A 22,255-nucleotide genomic window follows, 5' to 3' on the forward strand; every position below is an offset into this window, starting at 1 on the left:
TTAATTGTGTTAGCAGGCATCTTTCTCTTGCCTAACTTTAATGAGACTCACAGTCTGTGGGTCACCAGCACAGAGTCACTAGATTCAAATGCCTGGGTTTATATCCTGGCTTCACCAGTCAGTGCCTTGGGTCTTTGGGCAGGTTACTTCTCTGTGCCAAATTTCTTTACATGAATAATAAGATTAATACAAATACCTACCTGGTGATACTGTGGTGAGGTTTAAATGAGATAATACATGGGAAGGTACTTAGAGCCATACCTGCCCCATGGCTCTCAATGTTGGTATGATTTCATCCTTCAATATGCTAGTGGATGTCCTTTTTTCATGTTAAAGAGGCAGCCTTCCTGGTTTCTGAAGATTATCTTTTTCTTGATTAGCAATGGATGTTGAATTTACTAAGCGCCTTTCTGGAATCTGTTGAGATGATCATTTTTTCTTCTGACCTATTTCTGCACTGAATTATGATTTTGTATTAAATGTAATGATAATGGATCTCAATGGGACGTGACAGCTTTTCTTTTAATAAATTATGCTTTGGTAGATACTACTCGAAATCTCTACTGGTCAGGGAGCTTCCGCTTGTCAGCCTGGGGTAGATGGGCCTGCCTGCCCACGTTCTGGCCAGTGTCCCGCCCCCTTCCACCGTGCCAGCGTCTGGGGCTGCTGGCTCCTGGTTCCCAAGCATAATCTTGCCCCCTCCGGGAGCAGGGCAGTGGCCTGGCTGTAGGGCTGGGGAAGAGGTCTGCAATGTGTCTGCTGCTTCTAACACCGCCTCTAACACCGACTGTATGTTTGCCTGTGCCTCTCGCCCCACTAGGCTCTTGGTGCCTCCAAATCCAGAAAATTCCATGGCAAGAATCCACTTTCTTCTCATTAGTGACACCCTCCCCACCTCACAGCCTTACATTTTGGCTGTCTCTTCCAATACCCCTCACGCTCAGCCTCCCTTCTTCCAAAAATATGTCTCGGGGCCTGGGTGCCTCAGTCAGTTAAGTGTCTGACTTTGTTCGGCTCAGGTCATGATCTCATGGTTCGTGAGTTCGAGCCCCACACCCGGCTCTGTGCTGACAGCTCAGAGCCTGGAGCCTGCTTCAGATCCTGTGTCTCCCTCTCTCTCTGCACACCCCCCAACCTCTCTAAAAAAAAAAAAAAAATGAATGAATGTTAAGAAATTTTTTTTCAAAAATATGTCTATTCATTGTCTGCCACCAAGTCCTCACCCTTCCCTTAATATGTGGACTTTATATTTTTTATCCATTCGTTATCAATTTAATGGTGACCCGAGAGGGAGTGGAGATGAACACTGTGCTTGCTTCACCGTGTTCTGCAGCAGTCCTACTAGGACTTGGGCCCATTATTGACATTAAATGACACACTTTGTCTCATTTAACGTCTTTGGCTTGGATTCTGCTTTTCCTGGTACTAATTTCATGACTCTGGCTCTCTTTAGACTGGCATTTCCCTGATGTATCTGAACCTCTCCCATTTTCATAGAAAACGTTTCTGTCCTTGTGTCCTGGGGTGGTCTTGAAACACGAATATGACTAGGTTTTATTTTAGAATGAGAAATCTTTGTTGTTGTCATTTCAAAAAATTGTGGTGTTTAGCCTATTTTCAGTAATTTTTAATAGTAACGCAAGTGTTCCTACTTGAACACTTCTGTCATCTGGCTCTACAGTTTTGGCTGGTTTTTCCCCCCCTGGCTTTCCTTTCCCATCTCTTTTGTTATATGAGCTGCATTTGCTTTGCTTTCTTATTTTCTGATGTTTTGGAAGGCCCATGTCCTGTTTTTACTTGTTCGTTTTACTCTGCTCTCATACAGCACGTGAGTAGGCAGTGCCCTTTGGGAAAAAGCCTCATATCCTTCCATTCTGCTCCCCCCACTCCTTCCTCTGTCACCAACTTCTTGGTTAATTTAATCTGGGATATTAGATTTGATTTGTCAGTCTACTGATTTTTAACTTTATGGAGGTATAAATTATTGTTTATATTTTTTAAAGAAAAACCATGATAACAGGAGCTAAATTTATTGGTTATCTGGGATTCACACTTGTTTGATCCCAATTGTTGCCCTTTTATGCCCTACCTCCCGAGTCTCAAATTCTTTCTCACCATGACTTAGGTCATTGCTTTCATTTCAAGGAACTTTCTGGAGAGCAAGGTGAAATGCTTTTCAAGCTGTTGCACATCTTGTAATGCTTTGCTTTTGCCTTCACAAGCAAATTGGCCAAGTACTGAGAGTCACAATTTTTCTTCCCCCTGAAAAACTCTCTGGATGATAATCTGTGTTTTGCTAGCATTTAGTGCTGCTGCAAGGTCCTCGTCTGGCTTGAATTTGTAAAAAACCCATTTTGTTTGCTTTATCCATTTTGGGTACCTATAATACTTCATGAACTTTTGCAATTTTGTGTAACTTAAAATGTTTAGCCTGATGTGTGTTTGTACAGATAGATGATGGGTGGATGGGTGCATTCCTAGACGTGGGTTTTATCTCGTTAAGACTAAACTGGGCTTTTGATCTGCCCGGATAGCCATCTTTTATCTCCAGAAATGTCTCTTTAATGAAGTCTCAGCCTGTTGCTCTGTCCAGTTTGTTTCAGGTTTCCTCTTCAGTAACATCACAGACTGGGTGTTGCTTATGACAACTCTGCCTTCCATGTTGCCTTCTCCCGCATCAGTTCAATCCTGTGGACCCTTCCTTGAGAAGCTCAAGATCAAGCTCAAGTGTGCTCTGATTTTTATTTTCTGTGTCACTAGGTCTGCTCCCCCCCCCAGCCTCTTTTTTTAGTTTATTTATTTATTTTGAGAGAGAGAAAAAGATAGAGTGTGTGCACAGGAGGGGCAGAGAGAGAGAATCCTAAGCAGGCTCCACACTGTCAGCACGAGGAATCCGATGCGGGGCTGGAACTCACGAACCTGTGAGATCGTGACCTGAGTCAAAATCTGTGGTCAGACACTTAACCAACTGAGCCACCCAGGCGCCCCCATTAGGTCTGCTCTTGACTGCTACCAAGTGTCATTTACTAAAGCATTTTTAGCTTCTCTGCAAGACAGTCTTACCTCACCCATACCCAGTTTTTCTTAACCTGTTGTCTTTCCCTCCCATCCTGTGTCTTTTCATCCAAGCCTATGCTCACCCCTTGACCTTCTGCTCAGATGTCTAGCCACTCAATTCCTTTTCCTTCACCCCGTGTAGTAATTCTGTATTTATTTGTCCATATCTCTTCCACCAGACCAGAGGCTTCATGCTTCACCTGTTTTACTTAGAGCCATGCCTCAGCACAATGGCACGTGGCTAGCAAACAGTAGGTGCTCCATAATTATTTGTCGACTGAGTATATCTCCACATTACCCTGGCTTGGATTCCCTTTGGCCCTGCCAACATTGCATTGAGCCAGAGGTTCCCAAACTCTAGTCATTCAAAGATGAGCTTTTTTTCATGTTCATGTGCCATCTGTACTGTCACTTACTTAACATTCGTCTTTAGATCAGTTCACATTTTCCGCCTCATCCTCATATAAGGCTCATATTTAAGCCTCATCCTCAGCAGTGAAATCTGCGAAATAAAGGTGATGTCCTACCTCCAGTTTTCTAACATACATTAAAGTAAACACATACCTGTAAAAAAATGTAAGCTCCGCCCACGAATCCCTTGCACACCACAGGTGAGAAGTGACTACACTTTGGGAAACCTTTTCCCAAGACCTCCAGCTGCTCTTTAGAACAGAAATCCTTGAGATTTCCTTAAGGAGTTTAGGTCTTCTTGATTTGGGCTTTGATTCCTACCCATGTTCTCCATTCGATCAGCATGAGTCCTTCTCTTCTGGCTGCCTGTGATGGGATGGCACGGTGACAGGGACCAAAGACACCACAGTCACCAAGGACGACACCACCCTTTACCAATGGGGTTTGCAGGCCAGCTGGGGAAAAAGGCATTAGATATACAAACAGATAAGCAAGGTGATTACAGATGCTGCTTAGAGCTCTGCGGGAAAGAAACCATGGGGTTTAGGGAGTGGAGACATTTGAACAGGGACGGGAGAATGAAAAGGACCGAGCCATGGGAAGACCAGGGGAAAGTGTCCCGGGCGGATGCTGAGGGGAGGAAGAGGTAGGATTGGGGCTTTAGGAGTGCCTGCCCGCGCCTCGTGTGGGGCATCCTGAGTGCTTTCCAGATCTGAAAAGCAGGGCTGAACCGTTGAGCACCACAGCCTGGACAAGAATCCGGGTTGGTACGGTTTGGGCAGGCCTTGGATCCTGCAGAAGTACTGATGACTCACTAATCATACATGTGGCGTTGGGCACATCAGGGGTCTGGATGATATTTGAGCAGCTGATTGCCAGCCGCTCTGCCCACTGCTTTCTTTCCTTACCCCCCTCGTGATCAGAAAGCCGGCCCCAGCTCACCCTCTGCAGCCATGGAGCTTAATGTATTCTGAGACACTTGCACGTGTGGGAGACAAAATGGAAAGGACTCCTGTCGGGGCTGATTCCTCCCAGGGGAGCAACAGGGACTTGCCGAGAGGCAGCAGGGGGTTCACTCCAACAGCTGCCGTTGGCTCACCTCCCACGAGGGGGCAATGTTACGCCGCAGGAAGTGGGGCAGGCTGGCAACTCTCCCTGCCAAACTTAGGAGCCCCGGGACGCTGGAGTGGTAGATTATAAAGCGTGGTGTTTAAAAAAAAACAAAAACAAAAACAAACCTCACTGACTCATCCAATCATTGGTTGGGAGTTTGCAGATGCCTGGGAAGCATTCAGAGCTGGTAGGGGCTGAAAGGTCCTTAAAATGGATCCGGGCACAGGTGGAGCAGGGTGGAGGCTCCATGGACACCGCAGGCAGGGAACACTGGGAGGTGGAGGTGGGGACAGGGGCAGCAGAAAGCCCCTGGGCAGACCACCTCCAGCCTCAACCTGGGGCTGGTCACTGTGGAAAACCTCATGCATTTGGCAGCAGGAGAGCAAAGCCATGTGCAAGCTCGTCTGCAAAGAGGGGCAGGAAAGGGCAGGCTTTGGTGGTTGGCACGGAGTGAGAAAGGTCGGGAGCAGCCGCTGTGCAGAGCGGGCGAGTGGCCGGGCCAGAGGAGCGGGGCGGAACGGCCGGCGCACTCTTAGCGGAGTTGCCGTGCCGGTTTCAGACGCCCTCGGGCGGTGCTCCCCTCCCCGTGTCTTTTCACGAAGATTGTCTGTGAGAGACCGAGGGGAGTGAGGATCCCCTAAGCCACCACTCGGTACCATCACTGGTAGCCTTGGCACCGCTTGGCGTAGCCCCCAGGTACTGTCCCGCTTCCTGGATGCCGGGGTCACAGGAGAGCGAGCTGGCTCAGAAGGGGTACTGGAAGCTAGCGCCTCGCTCGAGAGAAGGGCGGATCTGCTCCCTGCAGCTGTGAGCTTGGATGAGCAAGCTGTGTGGTCCTGAGGCGCCTGGGGCCGGTGTCAGAAGAGACTGGATCAGATGTGGGGGTGGCCTGGGCGCCTGGTGGTCCGTGGAGTCATCGACTGAGACATGAGGAGGCAAATGGTAAGCCGAGGGAAAAGAACTGAAATACGTACGGAGGAGACCAAAAGAGTGTTCCCGAAGCCAAGAAAAAAACCACGTTTCTCACGAAATAGGGAGTGGGCGCCTCCGATGCCACAGAGAAATGTGACGAGACCGGGACAAAATTGGGATTGCCTCTTGGGGGTGGACTCAGCACCGCCTCATGGGGTCACAGGGTGGGTGGCAGATGGGACAAGTTGGGGGCGAGTGTGAGGAGACGAAGTGGAGCTTTATTTCAAGAACTTTGGGGAGAGAAGGAGATACGTAGGACTGTGGCGGTGGGGTGGGGGGTGGTGAAGGGATAGATGATTAGCTTTTCAAAAATCAAAAAGACTGGGACGCTACAGCACGTAACTGCAGTTAATACTGTATATCTGAGAGCTGGCTAAGAGATCAGACCATAGAAGGTCTCATCGGGGGAAAATTTTTGTCAGTGTGTTAGTGATGGATGTTAAGTGGACTCATTGCGGCGATCGTTTTGCAACGTATACCTGTGGCGAGTCACGTGGCACGCTTGAAGCTGATACAATGTTACATGCCGGTTATATCTCAATAAAAACTAAATAAATAGGGGCGCCTGGGTGACTCGGTCGGTTAAGCGTCTGCCTTCGGCTCAGGTGGTGATCTTGTGTTTCGTAAGTTCGAGCCCCGCGTCGGGCTCTGTGCTGTCCCTGTGGAGCTGCTTCAGATCCTCTGTCCCCCTCTCTCTCCACCCCTCACTGCTCTCTCACTCTGTTTCTCAAAATTAAATTTTTTTTTTTAATTTTTAAATTAAAAAACTAAATCAATAGAAAAAGAATTAGCTGATTCCACTGATTGCAGGTTCACTGAGATGCCCCCTGTGCCAGTGTCACCATGACTCCTGTAAGACCTTGCTACCCACACTGTGGTCCACGGACCAGCAGGTCAGCCTCAGTGCAGAGCCGGTCAGCAATGCAGAATCTCAGGCCCCCTCCCTAGCCTTCCCCGATCGGAACGTGCATTCCAGCAAGACCCCCGGGTGGCTCAGAGGATGCACATCAAAGTATGAAAAGCACTGATTGGAGGGACCCACCCCCAAGGAGAAGGGAAGGTGGGCTTAAGTGTAGGGAAGGAGCCAAGCCCAGACTGAGAAAGAAGGTGGGGATCTGGAGTTACCCCCAGAAGGCACCCTGATAGTGTCCCCACGGTCAGGCCAGGCTGGCCACACATGGTCCCTGAGAAATTGAGGTCCAGTTGCCTGGAAACTTACCGAGCTATACACGCAGCAGCAAAAACCATTCATCCAACACCGAGGCCACACTTCCTCCCTCTTGAGAGCGGAGCTGAACATTCTGGGCCTCCCACAGCCTTGCTTCCCACCCACACCTCGGCTCCTCCAAACACGCTTCCTTCCCCCCCGCCTGCCGCACGAAACCGCTACCATTCCAGGCCATCTTCTTCCTAAGTGGTATCAATGGAGACTTTTTAACGTCATTTTTAATTAGCTAGTTGTTTTGGGGTTTTTTTAACTACAAAGAACACATGGTTATGGCAAAGAAAAACCCACTGAGCAGCAGAAAGGGAAAGGTGGAAATAAGGTCCCATTCTGCACTACAGTCCATCCCTCTTCTGGGACCTCAGGAGTTCCCCGCACTCAGCTAGTGGACAGAAGGGACAGTGAGAGGGATGCATCTACCTTGTGAGCACAGCACAGAGCCTGGCTAAAGGTCGCACACTGCGTTTCTACTCACTGTCCGCGGCAGGAACCAGGTGCAGCGCCCCTCGCAGATGCATTGGGTGCTGGGAAATGTGGTCCTTGGCTGGGCAGCTGCCCTCTAGAAACAGCTCTGCTCTGGGGGGAGGAGCAGGGGTCTTTGGTCAGGTCTCCCCATCTCTGCCCCAGATGCTGCAGCAAACATCCATGCACACAGGCCTTCACCCGCCTGTAAAGAAAATTTCCAGAAGTGGAATTGCTGGATTGGAGGGTGCATTTTAGGGCACCTGGGTGGCTCAGTCTGTTAATCATCCGACTCTTGATTTCGGCTCAGGGTTCGAGTGCTGCATCAGGCTCTGCGTTGACAGCTCGGAACCTGCTTGGGATTCTCTCTCCCTCTACCCTGCTCGTGTGCGTGCGCGCTCACTCTTTCAAATAAGCCTAAAAAAATAAAGGGTGAGTTTTGCATTTGGCAAGGCAACCTCTACTTGCCCTCCTGAAGACCACACCCATCAACACTCCTACGGATATTGGAGAGTACTTGTTAGTTCAACACGTTGCCAGCAGTAACTGTTATCATTTTTTAAAAATACATTTTTCCAGTGTTAAAAGTGAGTAATATCTCATCATGGTTTTTTTGAAAAATTTTTAATGTTTATTTTTGAGAGAGAGAGAGAGAGAAACCTAGCCTGAGGGGGGGAGGGGCAGAGAGAGAGGGAGACACAGAATCAGAAGCAGGCTCCAGGCTCTGAGCTGTCAGCACAGAGCCCGATGCAGGGCTCGAACCCACCAGCCATGAGATCATGACCTGAGCCAAAGTCAGAGGCTCAACCGACTGAGCTACCCAGGTACCCCTCATCATGGTTTTAATTTGCATTTAACATTGCGAGAGATGGAGAGTATCTTTTCATGTATTTATTTTAATTCGAGCTCTTTTATTATTAACTCTTCTTGTGACCTGTGGGCCTTCCTTCCACCGGCTGGTTCTCCTTTTCTGATTGATTTGCCAGAACTTTGAAACAATGTAGATGAAGTCATCCCATTGTTTCCCTGTCTCGCATGCTGCAAATATTTTTCCAGGGGGTCCTTGTCCTTCTATTTTATTTGTGGTGGGTTTCTCCCCCCATCCCGGAGACTTGCATTTTGCACGAGGTCTAACTTCTCAGCTTCTTGCTTCATGATTTTTGTCTCATGCTTAGAAAGGCTGTCCTTGTGCCAAGATGAATTTTATGTTCTCACGTTTTCTTCTAGTGTTAGAGTCACACTTGAATCCAGATTCTGCAACTTGCTGTTGCTTTGGCGATGACGTTGGTTCTCGGTGCCCCAGTTTCCTCTGCCCGCAAGCAGGAATAGTGAGGGTGGCGGCCTCTTGGAGTTCACGTATAGACGGAGGGAGGCAGTTTTCCCGTAGAGCCGAGAACCGCTTGGGCCCCCCGGCCACTGTGCAGCAGGCGCTAGCTTATGTCCAGGGCGTCAGTGGCCGCGTCTCTGTCAGCTTGGGCTGCTGTGACAACACCACCGTGGAGGGGTAGGGGGGCTTCAGCAACAGGCATTTGTTTACTTCTCTCCATTATGGAAGCTAGAAGTCCAAGATCAGAATGCCGGCCAATTTGGTTCCTGGTGAGAGTTCTCTTTCTGGTTTGCAGACGGCCGCCTTCTTGCTGGATCCTTACATATTATGGGAGTGGGAAGAGATCCTCTTTCTTGTTTCTCTCCTCATAACAGCACTAAGCCCATTTGTGAGAACTCCACTCTCATGACCTCCTTACCTCCCACAGACCCCACTTCCAGAGACCATCACATTGGGGGGCTGGGGTTAGGGCTTCAGCATGTGAATCTGAAGGAAAAAGTCATAAGCAGACCATATGGACAGCCAATGTGTGTTGCCTTCTTTTGTATTTTAATGTTTATCTTTGAGAGAAAGAGTATGAGTGGGGAAGGGGCAGAGAGAGAGGGAGACACAGAATCTGAAGCAGACTCCAAGCTCCGAGCTGTCAGCACAGAGCCCATTGTGGGTCTCGAACTCACGAACTGTGAGATCATGACCTGAGCCAAAGTCAGAGGCTTAACTTACTGAGCCACCCAGGCGCCCCTTGTTGCCTTATTTTTTTAAAAAGATACAGAATGCGAGGATTTCATACATGTGTACGTTGTGAAATGATCACCACAATCAAGTTAATTAACATATCCATCACCTCATGTAGTTGCCCAGCGTGTGCACGCATGTGTGTGTCTGTGCACTGAGACTTAAGATCTACTCTCTTGGCAAATTTCAAGTGTACAATAGAGTATTGTTAACTGGAGTCACCATGCTGTAATTAGATCCCCGGGACTTAATTCATCTTCTAACTGGAAGTGTGTACCCTTTCACTAACGTCTCCCCCTTGCACCCTCCCTCCTCCCCTGGCATCCACCGTTCTACTCTCTGGTTCTCTAAGTTCTACATAGGGAATCATATGGTATTTGTCTTTCCGTGTCAGACTTATTCCCCTCAACCATATAAAAGGAAAGAAACCCTGCCGCTTGTCACAGCGTGGATGAGCCTGGAGCACATTATATGCTCGGAGAAATAAGCTGTACCCCCATTTCTGTGGGTAGCAAGGGACAGGACTCAAACTCAGGGCTCTTTGACTCCAAATCCCATAGTCACAACCAGCCCCTAGAGTAGCCCACTGCCCCGTGAACATCTCTGTGTATCACATAAGGAGGGTCCTTTTCTGGTCTGTCACATGGCGGGACCCGGGACAAATTCCCCAATGCACGAGGTGTGGAAGAAAGAATAGGCTTTACTGGGGAAACTTGCACACCAAGGGTCTCAGTAGAAGAGGCAAGTGTGGGGTTACTGTTTTCTGACCGTCACACTGAGAGATGTGCCAGGGCCTGGCTAGACTGGGTTTATGCTCCAGGGAAGGGACTTTGCCCCCACACCTCCATCAACTTCTCTTCTTATGGGGGAACAGCCCTGCCAGGTGGGGGGTAATCACACTACTGGGACACCAGGCAGGCTGCTGTTTACAGGAGATGCCAGCTGCTCCCAGGAGTTATCTGGGAAAGCCCACTGCCCAGCACCTTGATGGCCTATAGGAAAAAGTGGGTTCGGGCATAGGCCCTCTTGCCAGAGAAAAGAAACCCTCCTCCCTGCGCCCCCTCCCCCACAGCCCTCGTAGGGAGCCAAGTTCAGGTAGGAGCCCTCCCACTGGGAAATGAGGACCCTCCCCCCACCCCTGTTTCTACAAGGCTGTGTTAACTCCCAGAGGACAGAGGCTTGCTTATCTTTGTATCTCTTGCATACAGTAGGTGCCTAATAATGCTTGAATACATGAGTGTATACCAGGTGTAGGATAAGCATTGTCGATGTAGAGACGTGACAGTCATGATGTCTGCCTTCCATGACCTTACACTCTAGGGCTCTGATAGACACAGATCATGTATCCGTAGTGGATACACCACAAAATCACAAGTGTAGCAAATGCCTAAGTTTTCCAGGAAGGGGAAAAGAAGGGGGGCCTGGAAGGCTCCCTGGTGGAGGTGATGAGTTGAGAGCTGAAGTTTCGCCCAACAGGCTGCAGGGGACGTCGTCCAAAGGATACGATGTGTAAAAGGTCCCTTAGCACGAAATAGAGTCTTGTGGGGAGAGCCTTGAATAGACCACGCTGGCCGCCCAGGTGGCCATGGGCCAGATTAAGAAGAGCCACAGAAATCCTGTCAAGGCCTTTATCCTGTGAGCAGTGAAGAATGGTTGATGGAGTTCAAGCTGGGACTTCATGTTTTGCTCCAGGGTCACCTAAGTGTGAGGATTCAGGGCCATGGACCTGGAAGGAAGTGGTCATTTTTCTTCTCAACCAGATGAGGAGAAACGGCCACAGGTGCTGTGCCTGCGCTGGGCTCAGCACACGGGGGGTTGGCAGGTTTTGTTTTAAGAACCGGTTTCCTGCAATAAAGCCTTTTTCCTCCTCTTCCACTCTTAATTATCCCCCTGGAGACTGCAATGATTTTCAAGGAGCCTGTTGCCCAGTTAGGAGCTAATAAATCACCCAAGTCCCCCAGGCAGCCAGGCTTCCAGAACACATACATGGAGTGCATAGATTTAGTAGAAAATGAAATCTTCCAGAGAATCCTCTCGGTAATCATCAGAGGTGTGCTCGTACTCCAAGTTCCCAGGGAGGCCCTGCTGAGGCTCCCGTGTGCGGACACGCATAGGATGTCTCTTGTGTGGACAGTGGGGGCCCAGGGAGTGGTCTCTGCCCCACGGGGTAGGTGTAAAAAAAACAAACAAAACAAAAAAAAACCCTTTCCAGCCTCAAGCTGCCAAGAGAGTTAGATGTTTTTTTCTTTTTCTTTGGTAGGGTCCTCAGGAAGTCTGTGATTTTCCCTCAGGAAGTAGGTAAGAGTACAGACTTTGTCTGCATGGGGAAGAGGCCCACGTCTCCAGTGGCACTTACAAATGGCTTCTTCCTCACTCTTCCCGGATTAAAGCCCTGACTTTCTGTTTTTCTGTACCCCCTACCACCTGCCAGTCTTCTTGGTGCTGAGAGTAGGGAACAAGACTGACATCAACCCGATTCTCTTAGAACTTACAAGAGAATAGTGGTTAGGGGTGGGGATGGGCAGAGGCCTAAACATACAAGTAAACATATATTAGAGAGTAATGAGCATAATCACATTACTTGTGAGAGCCCATTTTAATAAGGCTGCACTTCCCAAACTTTTCTGATGGTAAGAATCATGGGGAACCCACTGAAACAGAATGTACAGGGGAGGGGCCTCAGACTTTTTTTCTGTAATGTGCACCCCAGTTGATACTCATGAACAACTGTATTCAAGGCTAAGTGGCTAAAGCAACAGTGGTTCTTGGCCCTGGTGAGCCACTGGGATCATCTGGAGGGCTTTCAAATTGCAGGAGTCCAGGGCCACTTCCAGAGTTTCTGATTTAAATAGTCTGGTGTGGGGTCTGGCCGTTTAAATATCTCCAAAAACCCTACAGGAGGTCCCAGTGGGCAGCATGACTTTACCCCCCACGCCCCTAGCCTCACTGCAGACTGACCACAGCCGGGTTCTCACCCATCACCGTGGGAGTCCGGGACGAAGGACGGGGTGTAGGTAGCAAACCAGAAAGGGCACAAGATGTGTTCCTTCTTACATCTCATTTCACCTTCTTAGATATGGAGGTTAGGTTGAAGCAGAGCCTGGAGCTCCCTCAGTCTCTGTGCCTGAGTGCCTGTGGCCTTGATAAAATCTTGAAAATGGCACCGTGATCCCCCCTCCCCAGGACTGTCTACTGAAACTGTCCTCTGCCCAAGGCCAGAATGCCCAGAAAAGGCTGTGCTTCCTGAACTAACACTGGTAACTTGTGAGGACTCAAGATGACCTCTCAGTAGGCACTTGCCTTTGACACTGGATCTTTGACCCATTTACTGAGCACCTGTGATTTGCTGGGTATTGTGCTAGGAAGGCAAAAACAAATGAGAAACATGCCCAAGTTGCTGACAATGTGGTGATATAAGTGAATGCATATCTGCTAAGTTCTGCACAATGGGATGAGGGTGCTGGCAGTTGGATGCACCAAATGTCATGAAATTACAAGAAAGGGTTCACAGAGGGTGTGACTTTTGGTTCGGGCTTGGAGAGATGAGTCAGTGTTCACTAGAGTGAGAGAGACAAAGAAAGATGATCCAGAGTCTTAAAAACAAAAAACTCAGCAAGTTGCAAAAGCACATGGCGTGCTCTGGGGAGTGGATCTTGTATTCAGCATGACATGAGCATTGGGTTGCCAGGACGTGGCAAGAGATTAATTCTAGAAAGGCAAGGCAGTGGCCTTAAGTACCAAGTCAAGGAATACGGGCTTTATTCAAAAGAAGAGTTGGTCATTGATACGATTGGATTTGCTTTAGAGAGATTTCCCTGGTGGACACAAGATGTGGAACAGACTGAAAGGGAAGAGAGAGTGGAAGCTTGGAGGTCAGGCAGAAATATATGACAAGAGCCTGAGGCTGTGTGAGCGGGCTGGGAGAGGCAGGGCCTACTTGAGAACTTTCCGGAACGAAGAACATTAGATGCGAGAAGGAGTCAAGAATGACTGTGAAGGTTTTCTGCTTTGTGAATGGATTCACGGTGACATCATCTGCAAGGACGGGCAAAAGAGAGAAGTGAGTTTGGGGAGGAAAATGGGGAGTTCCGTTGTTGAGGTGAGGTGTCCAGTCTGCAGAGGGTTGGGCGTCCCAGTCTGGAGCATGGGCGAGTTGGATCGGCAGTTACAGACCTGTGAGTCAGCAGCTCCTCGGTGGTGGTTAAAGGCCGGGGGAGGAGTGAGGTCGGCCTGGGAGATCGCGGGGAGTCGGGGGAGTGCGAGTTAGACCCTTGGGAAGATCCAGAATGGCTCCCTGCCCTCATGGAGTTTAGGGGAGCGTGGCCTCCACAGAGAGGAAGCCGGGTTGTAAAAGATAAGATTTGCATTCTCAGGGCGCCAGCACCAGAAACCAACTCTCACTGACTTCAACTAGTAATCCTTTATCGGAAGGACATGTAGGGACTCACAGGGCACGGAAGAAAGCGGAAGCACCGGGTCTCGGACGGGGTGAGCGTGAAGACGGCCACAGGGACTTGGAAGCAGAGGCTGGTGAGGAGGCTTCCAGGCTCCCGTGCCTGGTTGGAGGATTCAGCCCAACGGTTTCCAGTCCGAAAGATACGTGTTTAGTCTTCATGACACAATTGGCACTGATCGTCTTAACTCCAGTCACGCACCCACCCCCGGGCCTGCCAAGATTTTAATCCAAAGCAGGAGGGGTAGTTCCTCCAAGAGAAATCTGGGGGCTGTTGCCAGATGTAGGAAAATTGCCGCTGAGCAGGTTAAAATAACAGATGGGAGGTGAGTGAGTCCAGACTGTGAGTGTTAGTTCTTCCAGTCACTTTTGCAGAGCCACAGTGTAAAGAAAGGAGGCCGAAGCTGAGAGAGAAAAGTTCAGCTGTTTTTAGCGGCCGGAAACAGGTAAGCAGAATTTACACAATGACATGAGGAGGAAACATGAGCCTCTAGGAAAAGTCTGATGCCCCCCAACACCTGCCTGTGCAAAGAGCAATGAGGCATGTAGAGTCTCTTGCACATTATGCTCACACAGGCCCCCCGCACTCGACGCTAGCGACCCCAGGAGAAACAGGTAAGGGATGGAGAAAATGGCAGTGCACAGGAGCCGTGCGACTCGTGGTGTGATCAGGGCTGCGTGATCCCGTTTACAGTCTGGTGTGAGTGCCTCCTTAGTATTTGTAACTCGGTTTTGCAGCCGATATGCCAGTGAGGAATTGGCAAGGTGGAGCTTCTGTTTGGGGGACAGCTGGGGGAATGATGTGGTTCTCCGGAGATCACTGGAATTGGGCAGAATTTCCCAAACTGGTAACAGAGAGAGACAGTCGCTGGTGTTCCTGGCAAAAGTATCCTTAGATAAGCTTGGGAAATGCCGTACCTGCGCTTCCTCTCTCAGGTATCCTTTAGTGTCTTAAAGGGTAATGCAAAGAAATCTGTTTAGTAGCTTGTCAGGTCAACTTTTTGGTGTTGCAGAAAACCTTTATATCAATAACCCCCATAGGGTTTGGAAAGTCCTTAATATTTATTTTTGAGAGAGAAAGAGAGAGCAGGGGAGGGTCAGAGAGAGAGGGAGACACAGAATCTGAAGCAGGCTCCAGACTCTGAGCTGACAGCACAGAGCCCGATACGGGGCATGAACTCACGAACCGTGAGCCGAAGTCAGACATTTAACTGACTGCGCCACCCAGGTGCCCCTGGAAAGTCCTTAACTTTAAATGCACCATCACGGGGCACCTGGGTGGCTCAGTCAGTTAAGCGTCCGACTTTGGCTCAGGTCATGATCTCACGGTTCGTGAGTTCAAGCCCCGCATCAGGCTCTGTGCTGTCAGCTCAGAGTCTGGAGCCTGTATCGGATTCTGTGTCTCCCTATCTGCCCTCTTCCCCTCACGCTCTCTCTCACTCAAAAATAAATATTTTTAAAAAGTTTTACAAATAAATGCAGTCACATCTATATAATGTCATCTGCTTTTGTCCTTAAGGCCAACACCTATTTACAGTGTGGGTCAGGTCATAATATAATACAGCCACGTTTCTAAGAAAATCCAGCCAAAGAATTCTAGTCATGTGTACTTGTGATTGTTTGCTAATGACGATATCCTGTTGTTAAAAACGAATGGCCTACTCCCTGTTGATAAATCTCAAACTTCCAACTCACAAGGGTCCGTTATGGCCCTTGAACCTGGAAACGAGATACCAGTTGTGTCAGCCCGTCAGGTACCTGGTGAATTTGAAGGTTCCGGGGGTAATGTGCAGGTTTGCGGGGAAAGCACCAGGGGCAAAGATCTAGGAGCACAGGTGGACAGGGGAGGCCACCTTGTCCTCCAAGACCAGCGGGAGGGGCGCAGGATGGGTGCAGATAACAGTCTGAAGGTGGACGAGAGGAAGGTTGAAGGAGCTGATGTGTAAGTGGTGGAGACTAGCTGTGTGTTGATGCGGAGGAACAGGCGTAGAGTTGGGAGCTCATGGTGAGAAGGTAGAGCACTTTGACGAACTTGAGAGGTAAATATAAAAAATGAGCAGTGTTTGAGAGTTCAACTAAAGCTAGAATTCATAAGCATATCAAGGATCCAGTTGTCAGGGTCACTGGTTTCCTTTGCTGCTGTTTGTCATCCCCAGGACAGAATGGGAGAGAATGAAAGGTTGGAAGGACACATTGCTAGCGACGGGAGAACACACAGTACAAGGAAGTGGACGAGGAGGAGGATGCTCATGACCGTGACGCTATTGCAAGTTATTCATGGGTCCAGAGCAGGCATGGGGGAACATGAAATCAGAGAGAGTCAGATGAATTTCAAGATCAGGTATAGTGAGTTTGAGACTGTGTTAAATAAAGGTAGGAAGAAATAAGGGTAGAGCCTGTATTAGTTTCCTGTGGCTGCCATAACACATGACCACAGACGGGGTGGTTTAAAACGACTAGCTTGTGGTGGTTGCCAGAATCCTTGGCATTTCTCAGCTTGTACGTATATCACTCCGCACTCTGCTTTCATCTTTACCTTCTCTCTTCACCCCTGCTTGTCTCTTGTAAGGCTACTTACTGCTCATTGGATTAGGGCCCACCGGATTCAGGATGGCCTCATCTCGAGATCCCTAACTAACTTCTATCTGCAAAGACTCTTTTTCCAAAAATAAGGTCACATTCGGAGGTTCTGAGTGGACATGTCTTTCAGAGGGTCACCATTTGGCCCATCCCATGGTACTAGAGTGGAATTTCAGAGAGAACCATTTCAGAACTAGGTCAATTCCAATGACAAGACCCAAGGTATGGCCATGAGGAGGAGCTGCCAAACAGAAGGAGAAAAATGGAGACTTGGGTTAAAGAACTGGGAAGCTGGGTGATTGGATGGAGATGGTGATGGGACCTGGGAAGAAGACCAGGAACTAGGAGTGTGTGAGCCAGAGGAAGGTGAAGATGATGAATGCTTTGAGGGTTGGTGAGTCACGGTGGGGAAAAGATGTGGTGGTTCTCAACTCTGCCTCCACACTGGAACTATCTGAAGAGCTTTTGAAAAGTACCCACCCCATAAATTTCTCATTAGTTCATCTAAGACGGGTCCCAGACATCTGCATTTTTAAAAAAACTCTTTGGGTGGTCTAATGTGCAAAACACGACCTTCAGAAAGAAGTAGAAACTGGGAGCCAAGGGTGTTCCCCTCCAGCAAGGCTTGAAGGAGACACATCTGGGAAGGAGACTTCAGAGCTTCCCACCATCATCCCTTAAAGTCTTAAGCACAACCAGGAAATTAAAAAGTAAGGGAGCAAGAGGTCGCATCACCTGACTTCCTGCTGAGGGCACGACAGGACTGGAGTTCCGTGCTATTTCAGGCTTATACCGAGGACGTATTTCAGATGTGTTCCAGCAGAAAAAGACATCAGAAGGCATTTCTAAAACACTTGTTATTCATACCAGACTTGCCCCAAAAAGGTTTTCTTAATATATTTGGAGAACTATCTTTCACCGGAATAATATTTAGTAGCTTCCTACTAAATATATTTTTGAATATGTAATAAACGACATTAAAATTTTCAAGTAGCATAAAATACAAATACAAAAAATAAAAATTGCTTTTTAGACAAAAAGTAATTCTTGGGGCACCTGGGGACTCAGTCAGTCAGGTGTCCACCTCTTGATCTCAGGTTAGATCTTGATCTCAGGGTCATGAGTTCAAGCCCTATACTGTAGGGCTTTCCACTGGGGTGAAGCCTACTTAAAAAAAAAAAAAACACTTATCCCTCACCTTCTCACTCTGCCCCCACCTCAAGACTCCCCCCAGAAACAAACGTTTTTATTGTTTCTTGTGTATCCTTCCTGAGGTGAACGTGCTGTATATATCTTGCCTATTTAACACCGTACCTTGGAACTCATTCCCTATTTGTACACACAGATCCACCTGATTCTATTAACTGGCTGTTCTATCATTTATTTAACCCATACTGACGAACATTTAGGTGGTTTCCTCTCTGAAAGCAAACCTGTTAAAGAATTTTTTAAACAACCAGCATGAGTTGAAGTGGGTCCCTCACCGGAGATCTAATACAGCGTAGCGATTATAGGCCGTGGTATACTATTGTAAACGCCAAGCCCGCTGAAAGACTAGTTCTTAAAGTGGGTTCCTTACCAGGTGAATGCAGGTGGACCTCCAGTGTCACCGAGGTCGGGGGGCGGGGGCCCTCCACGAGGGAGCAGGGTGTGGGGAAATGATCTGACCCTGCGCTGCTTCCGCCCCACAGGAGCCTGATGCCCCGGACCCTCGAGAGCCAGATCACTCTGGAGAAGACGCCCAGCTACTTCGTCACCCAGGAGGCCCCCCGACGCATCTTCAACATGTCCCGAGACACCAAGCTGATCGTGGTCGTGCGGAACCCGGTGACCCGCGCCATCTCGGATTACACGCAGACGCTCTCCAAGAAGCCGGACATCCCCACCTTCGAGGGCCTCTCGTTCCGCAACCGCACGCTGGGCCAGGTGGACGTGTCGTGGAACGCCATCCGCATTGGCATGTATGTGCTGCATCTGGAGAGCTGGCTGCGGTACTTCCCCCTGGCTCAGATCCACTTCGTCAGCGGCGAGCGCCTCATCACCGACCCGGCCGGCGAGATGGGCCGGGTCCAGGACTTTCTGGGCATCAAGAGGTTCATCACGGACAAGCACTTCTACTTCAACAAGACCAAAGGCTTCCCTTGCTTGAGAAAAACAGAATCGAGCCTCCTGCCTCGGTGCCTGGGCAAATCGAAAGGCAGAACTCATGTACAGATCGACCCTGAAGTGATAGACCAGCTGCGGGAATTTTATAGACCTTATAATATTAAATTTTATGAAACTGTTGGACAGGACTTCAGGTGGGAGTGAGCCACCGACAAGCAAGGGCTCCTCCTCGTCTCCTCCGTGGGGTTTGCCCATCCAGCCTGTGAGCCTCGGCCCCCGGCAGACCCACGCTCCAGCCCCCTCTCCCAGCTCGGGTTCTGTCATCCTGGAACTGGGAAGCCCAGCTAAGGCCACGAGACCGGGGGGTCCCTGCCACTAGCTCTCCCCAGTCTGTCTAGGCAAAGCTGACCTGCTTCTGGCATGGCCAGTCCATCCCGAACCATTTCCCTTCCGCCCACGAGAGGCCTTGGGAAACTGCTTTAAGAGCAGATCTTCTGATTATGATAGATCCTGTAAGTGGTGATGGTTCTGTTGCTGCAGACACAGCAGTCTGCCCCTGTCACTGTCCACCCCGGAGGGGGCTTGCTAATTCCTAGTGGCATGTACCTCCCCTCTGAGCTTCACTCTCCCTAGCCTCCCTGGGGGGTGGGATAGGAGACCATCCTCTTCCTCCTGACCTTAGCCGCTCATCGAGACATTGCAGAGCCCGAAGCACTCCCTGGCCACTCCTAGGAGACAGACCCTCTGATGATGAAATAAACCAGAGATTTCAAAGCCTGTGGTCTCCACTCTGCTTGAAGGGTAACTGTCTTTGAAAAACCACTTTGTGACCCACCCTGCTCCCCATGGACAAAAGCACATTAATTCTGCTGTTACGGGTACTTGCCTCACGCGAGCTTTCATGTTCAGCATGCGAAGGAATCATGCTTGTCCATGTGAAATAAATATGGCTCTCTGGTGTCCTTAATGCTGGGCTCTTCTCTGTAAGCCAGGCCTGGAGCACAGCTCATTCATTCGGCTCCTCCTGTGTAAGATGAGGGGTCAGTGCTGAGGAGGGTCCCGGAGAGGGGCGGGGGGCGGGCACGCTCCGGGAGGGCAGCGAGGGATGCACAAACCACGTGGACAAGAAGCAAGGGCGTAAAGATGGGGAATGGGGAGAGAAGGTTCTTGCTGGCAGAGGCTGCTGCAGAAACATCATGTGGAGACCTGTGCAGTCTCTTTCTGAAACAGAAGTCTGTAGCTCTCTGCTTAAGCTTTATATCTGAAGTGCCAAACTAGAAGCCCAGGGACTGATGGGATGTCAGATGTTTTTACTTGGCCAGCATGATATTTTGGAACAATCTCCAACATTTGAAACTTGGGAGTGTTCATATAAAAATAGGGACTTCCATTTATTTTTTAACGGGAACTTGGCAACAGTCGGTTGCCGCCTTTGGATGAAGCCTGTGCTCCCCAAGCTTCAATCCCCACGTGGCCCACCTCACTGATGGACATGCTCTGCCTGGCCCCTGTTGGCGTGTGAGTTCCCAACCCTGCCTTGGGTGTGTACTGGGACCTCAGAATAAAGCTCAAATCCTCCAGCATGGGGCCCAAGACAACCGCAACTATAGTTTCTGCATCATCCCCTTCTCTACCCTCTCGCTCTGTTCCAACTCTCAGAACTCCGTGCCTTTTCTTAACTCTCTTCAGTCTTTCTTAACTCTCTTAAGCCTTTGCCTGGAATACTTCCTCTCCCTAACCTCTATCCCTACCCCATGTCTCCAGCTAATGGAAGCTTCCATAAGACTTCACTCAAGTGTCACCTGCTTGATATCCGTGAAGCCTTCCCCAACCAAGTTATCTGCTCACTCTTCTGTGTTCACTTGGTAGTTTGCACACGTCTCAATTACAGCTTTTATCACACTAGATTAGTGTTATTTGTAGAAATGCCCCACTGTGCACCATGGCTTCTCGAGGGTCAAGGTTGTATCTTGCCAACATATAGCACAAGCAAATGTTTGATGGATGAAAGTGTGAGTGGGTGGATGGATGTTGGAGGCCTGGGGACATGGGCAGGAATGCTCCAGAGAACTATACTTCTGGGACACGATTCCCAGATAGCTGCAGAGTTACTCACAGGTAAGCTGAGAAGGATCGCTGAACCTCCAGAAGCCACTTGGCCTTTGTTCTGTCAGGCCTGGTGCACGTTTCCTGGAAATGAGAGTCTGATTTACAAGGCTGGAGGACACAAAGCCTAAGACCTTAGTTCTGAGTCTTGGCCCATCTTCCTGTCCCAGGCATCTTAAAGGAGATCAAATGATTGAGACCCAGTGGTACCAAGGAGCCAGTCCTGAGAGCTGCCACCACCCAGAAGCTGGGGCCCTGAACCTCCAGTGACCAGAAGAAGGATGGATCGGCTGTATGTGGACATTAATGAACTGCCCTTATTCCTTCCCCATCCACGAGTGTTTGGTGTCCCGTGATCCTGCACCACGTGGTGGCCAAAGCTGTATCCAAAGGGAAAGACTTACACTGGGGACACAAAGGAAACACCCAAGAAAGAGTAAGTCTGGCTTTTTTATCCCTATTGGGGGTAGGAGTCTGGTCAAAGCGGACAAAAATTCTGAATTCTGTGGGCCCCAGTGCAGCCTGATTCCTCTCCGTCATAAGCATTCCCAGGCCGCTGGGAGTAAGTATGCTCTAAGTACTAATGAATAGGTCAGAGTCTACTGTAATTAGCATATCAATCATTGTATGCAAATGAAGGAGGCTAAAGTACCTCAAAAATCCCAGTTGAAATGAGTGAAATCTGGTGTACATGCATCTGCTCGGCAAACTCTGATTTTTAATCCAGTGCAAATGTACCCTTTTGCCCGGGGTGCCCCAGGGCAGACTTGCACAAGTTCCAAATTAGTAGTTTAAGTACATGAAGTTTGTTCAGTCTAAGACCAAAAAGCCGCCTCTGGGCGTGTGTGTGTGTGTGTGTGTGTGTGTGTGTGTGTGTGCGCGCGCGCGCGCGTGCTTCTAACGGTCCAGGGTATGTGGCAATTCTAGACCACCAGGCTCATTCCATGCAAGTGCTCACGATTTGCCCCGTATCTGCCTCCCACACAAGCATTAAGGGAGTCTTGCAATCCAAGAAGACCCTCCCAAAAGAGAATAGAGCCTAGGGACACAGAGCTTGCAGAGCAAGCAAGGGGTCCTGCTTTCGGAAGGCCCCAGGTGTGCCCCGACTGGAGGCTGTCAGCATGGGGAAGCTGGAGGCAGGCTAGCTAACTAGAAGTGGGGCAACCGATGTAATTAGTTTGCAGAGATATTTGATTTTCTTCTGGTCGGTTCTGAGTTGGAAGCCCAGACAGAAAAGTAGGAGTGCGGGCCGTCATGGACCAAGTCCTGATCGGTTTGCTACAGAAGTGGCGGCTCAGAGTTCCATTGTCCTATTTAGCCTGGCTTTTGTCTACTCAAACATTCAGTCTCCTGGGAGGAAAGCGGGGCACAGGCAGGACAGGCCTCCTCCATTTGAGTCGCAACATCCTTCCTACTCATAGCTTCCTCGTATTATGAATGATGCCCCCTGGGGTTGTGCCAGGGTCGCGGTACCACTTTCTCACAACCCTTTGGGTAGAACTCAGTCCTCCCTAGGTTGCCTTTCTTTGGTTCTGACCATTTACTATCTGTTACTTGGATCTTATCCTGAACTCCAACACCAGCTTATTCCTCTTAAAGGGCTGATCTTCCAGACATCGCGGTGGGCTCCTTCCCAACATCCCCTTCTCTGTTCTGGGTAGAATTACCCTCCCTCTCCCCTGCCACTCTCTCATTCTGTCTGCCTTCC

General features: G+C 49.4%; 1 protein-coding gene across 1 annotated transcript in view; it reads left to right on the top strand.

Annotated features, from left to right (window-relative positions):
• HS3ST2 (heparan sulfate-glucosamine 3-sulfotransferase 2) overlaps nucleotides 1-19,408 on the top strand; it is a 92,981-nt gene extending 73,573 nt beyond the window's left edge. Inside the window, exon 2 of the mRNA XM_030301500.1 lies at nucleotides 18,027-19,408. Within this exon, the coding sequence (XP_030157360.1) occupies nucleotides 18,027-18,645 (619 nt within the window). The 3' untranslated portion in view covers nucleotides 18,646-19,408. The remainder of the gene's footprint in view (nucleotides 1-18,026) is intronic.
• Nucleotides 19,409-22,255: the final 2,847 nt, after the last annotated feature.

This window comes from Lynx canadensis, chromosome E3, assembly GCF_007474595.2.
Source record: "Lynx canadensis isolate LIC74 chromosome E3, mLynCan4.pri.v2, whole genome shotgun sequence".
NCBI classification, from domain to species: Eukaryota; Metazoa; Chordata; class Mammalia; order Carnivora; family Felidae; genus Lynx; species Lynx canadensis.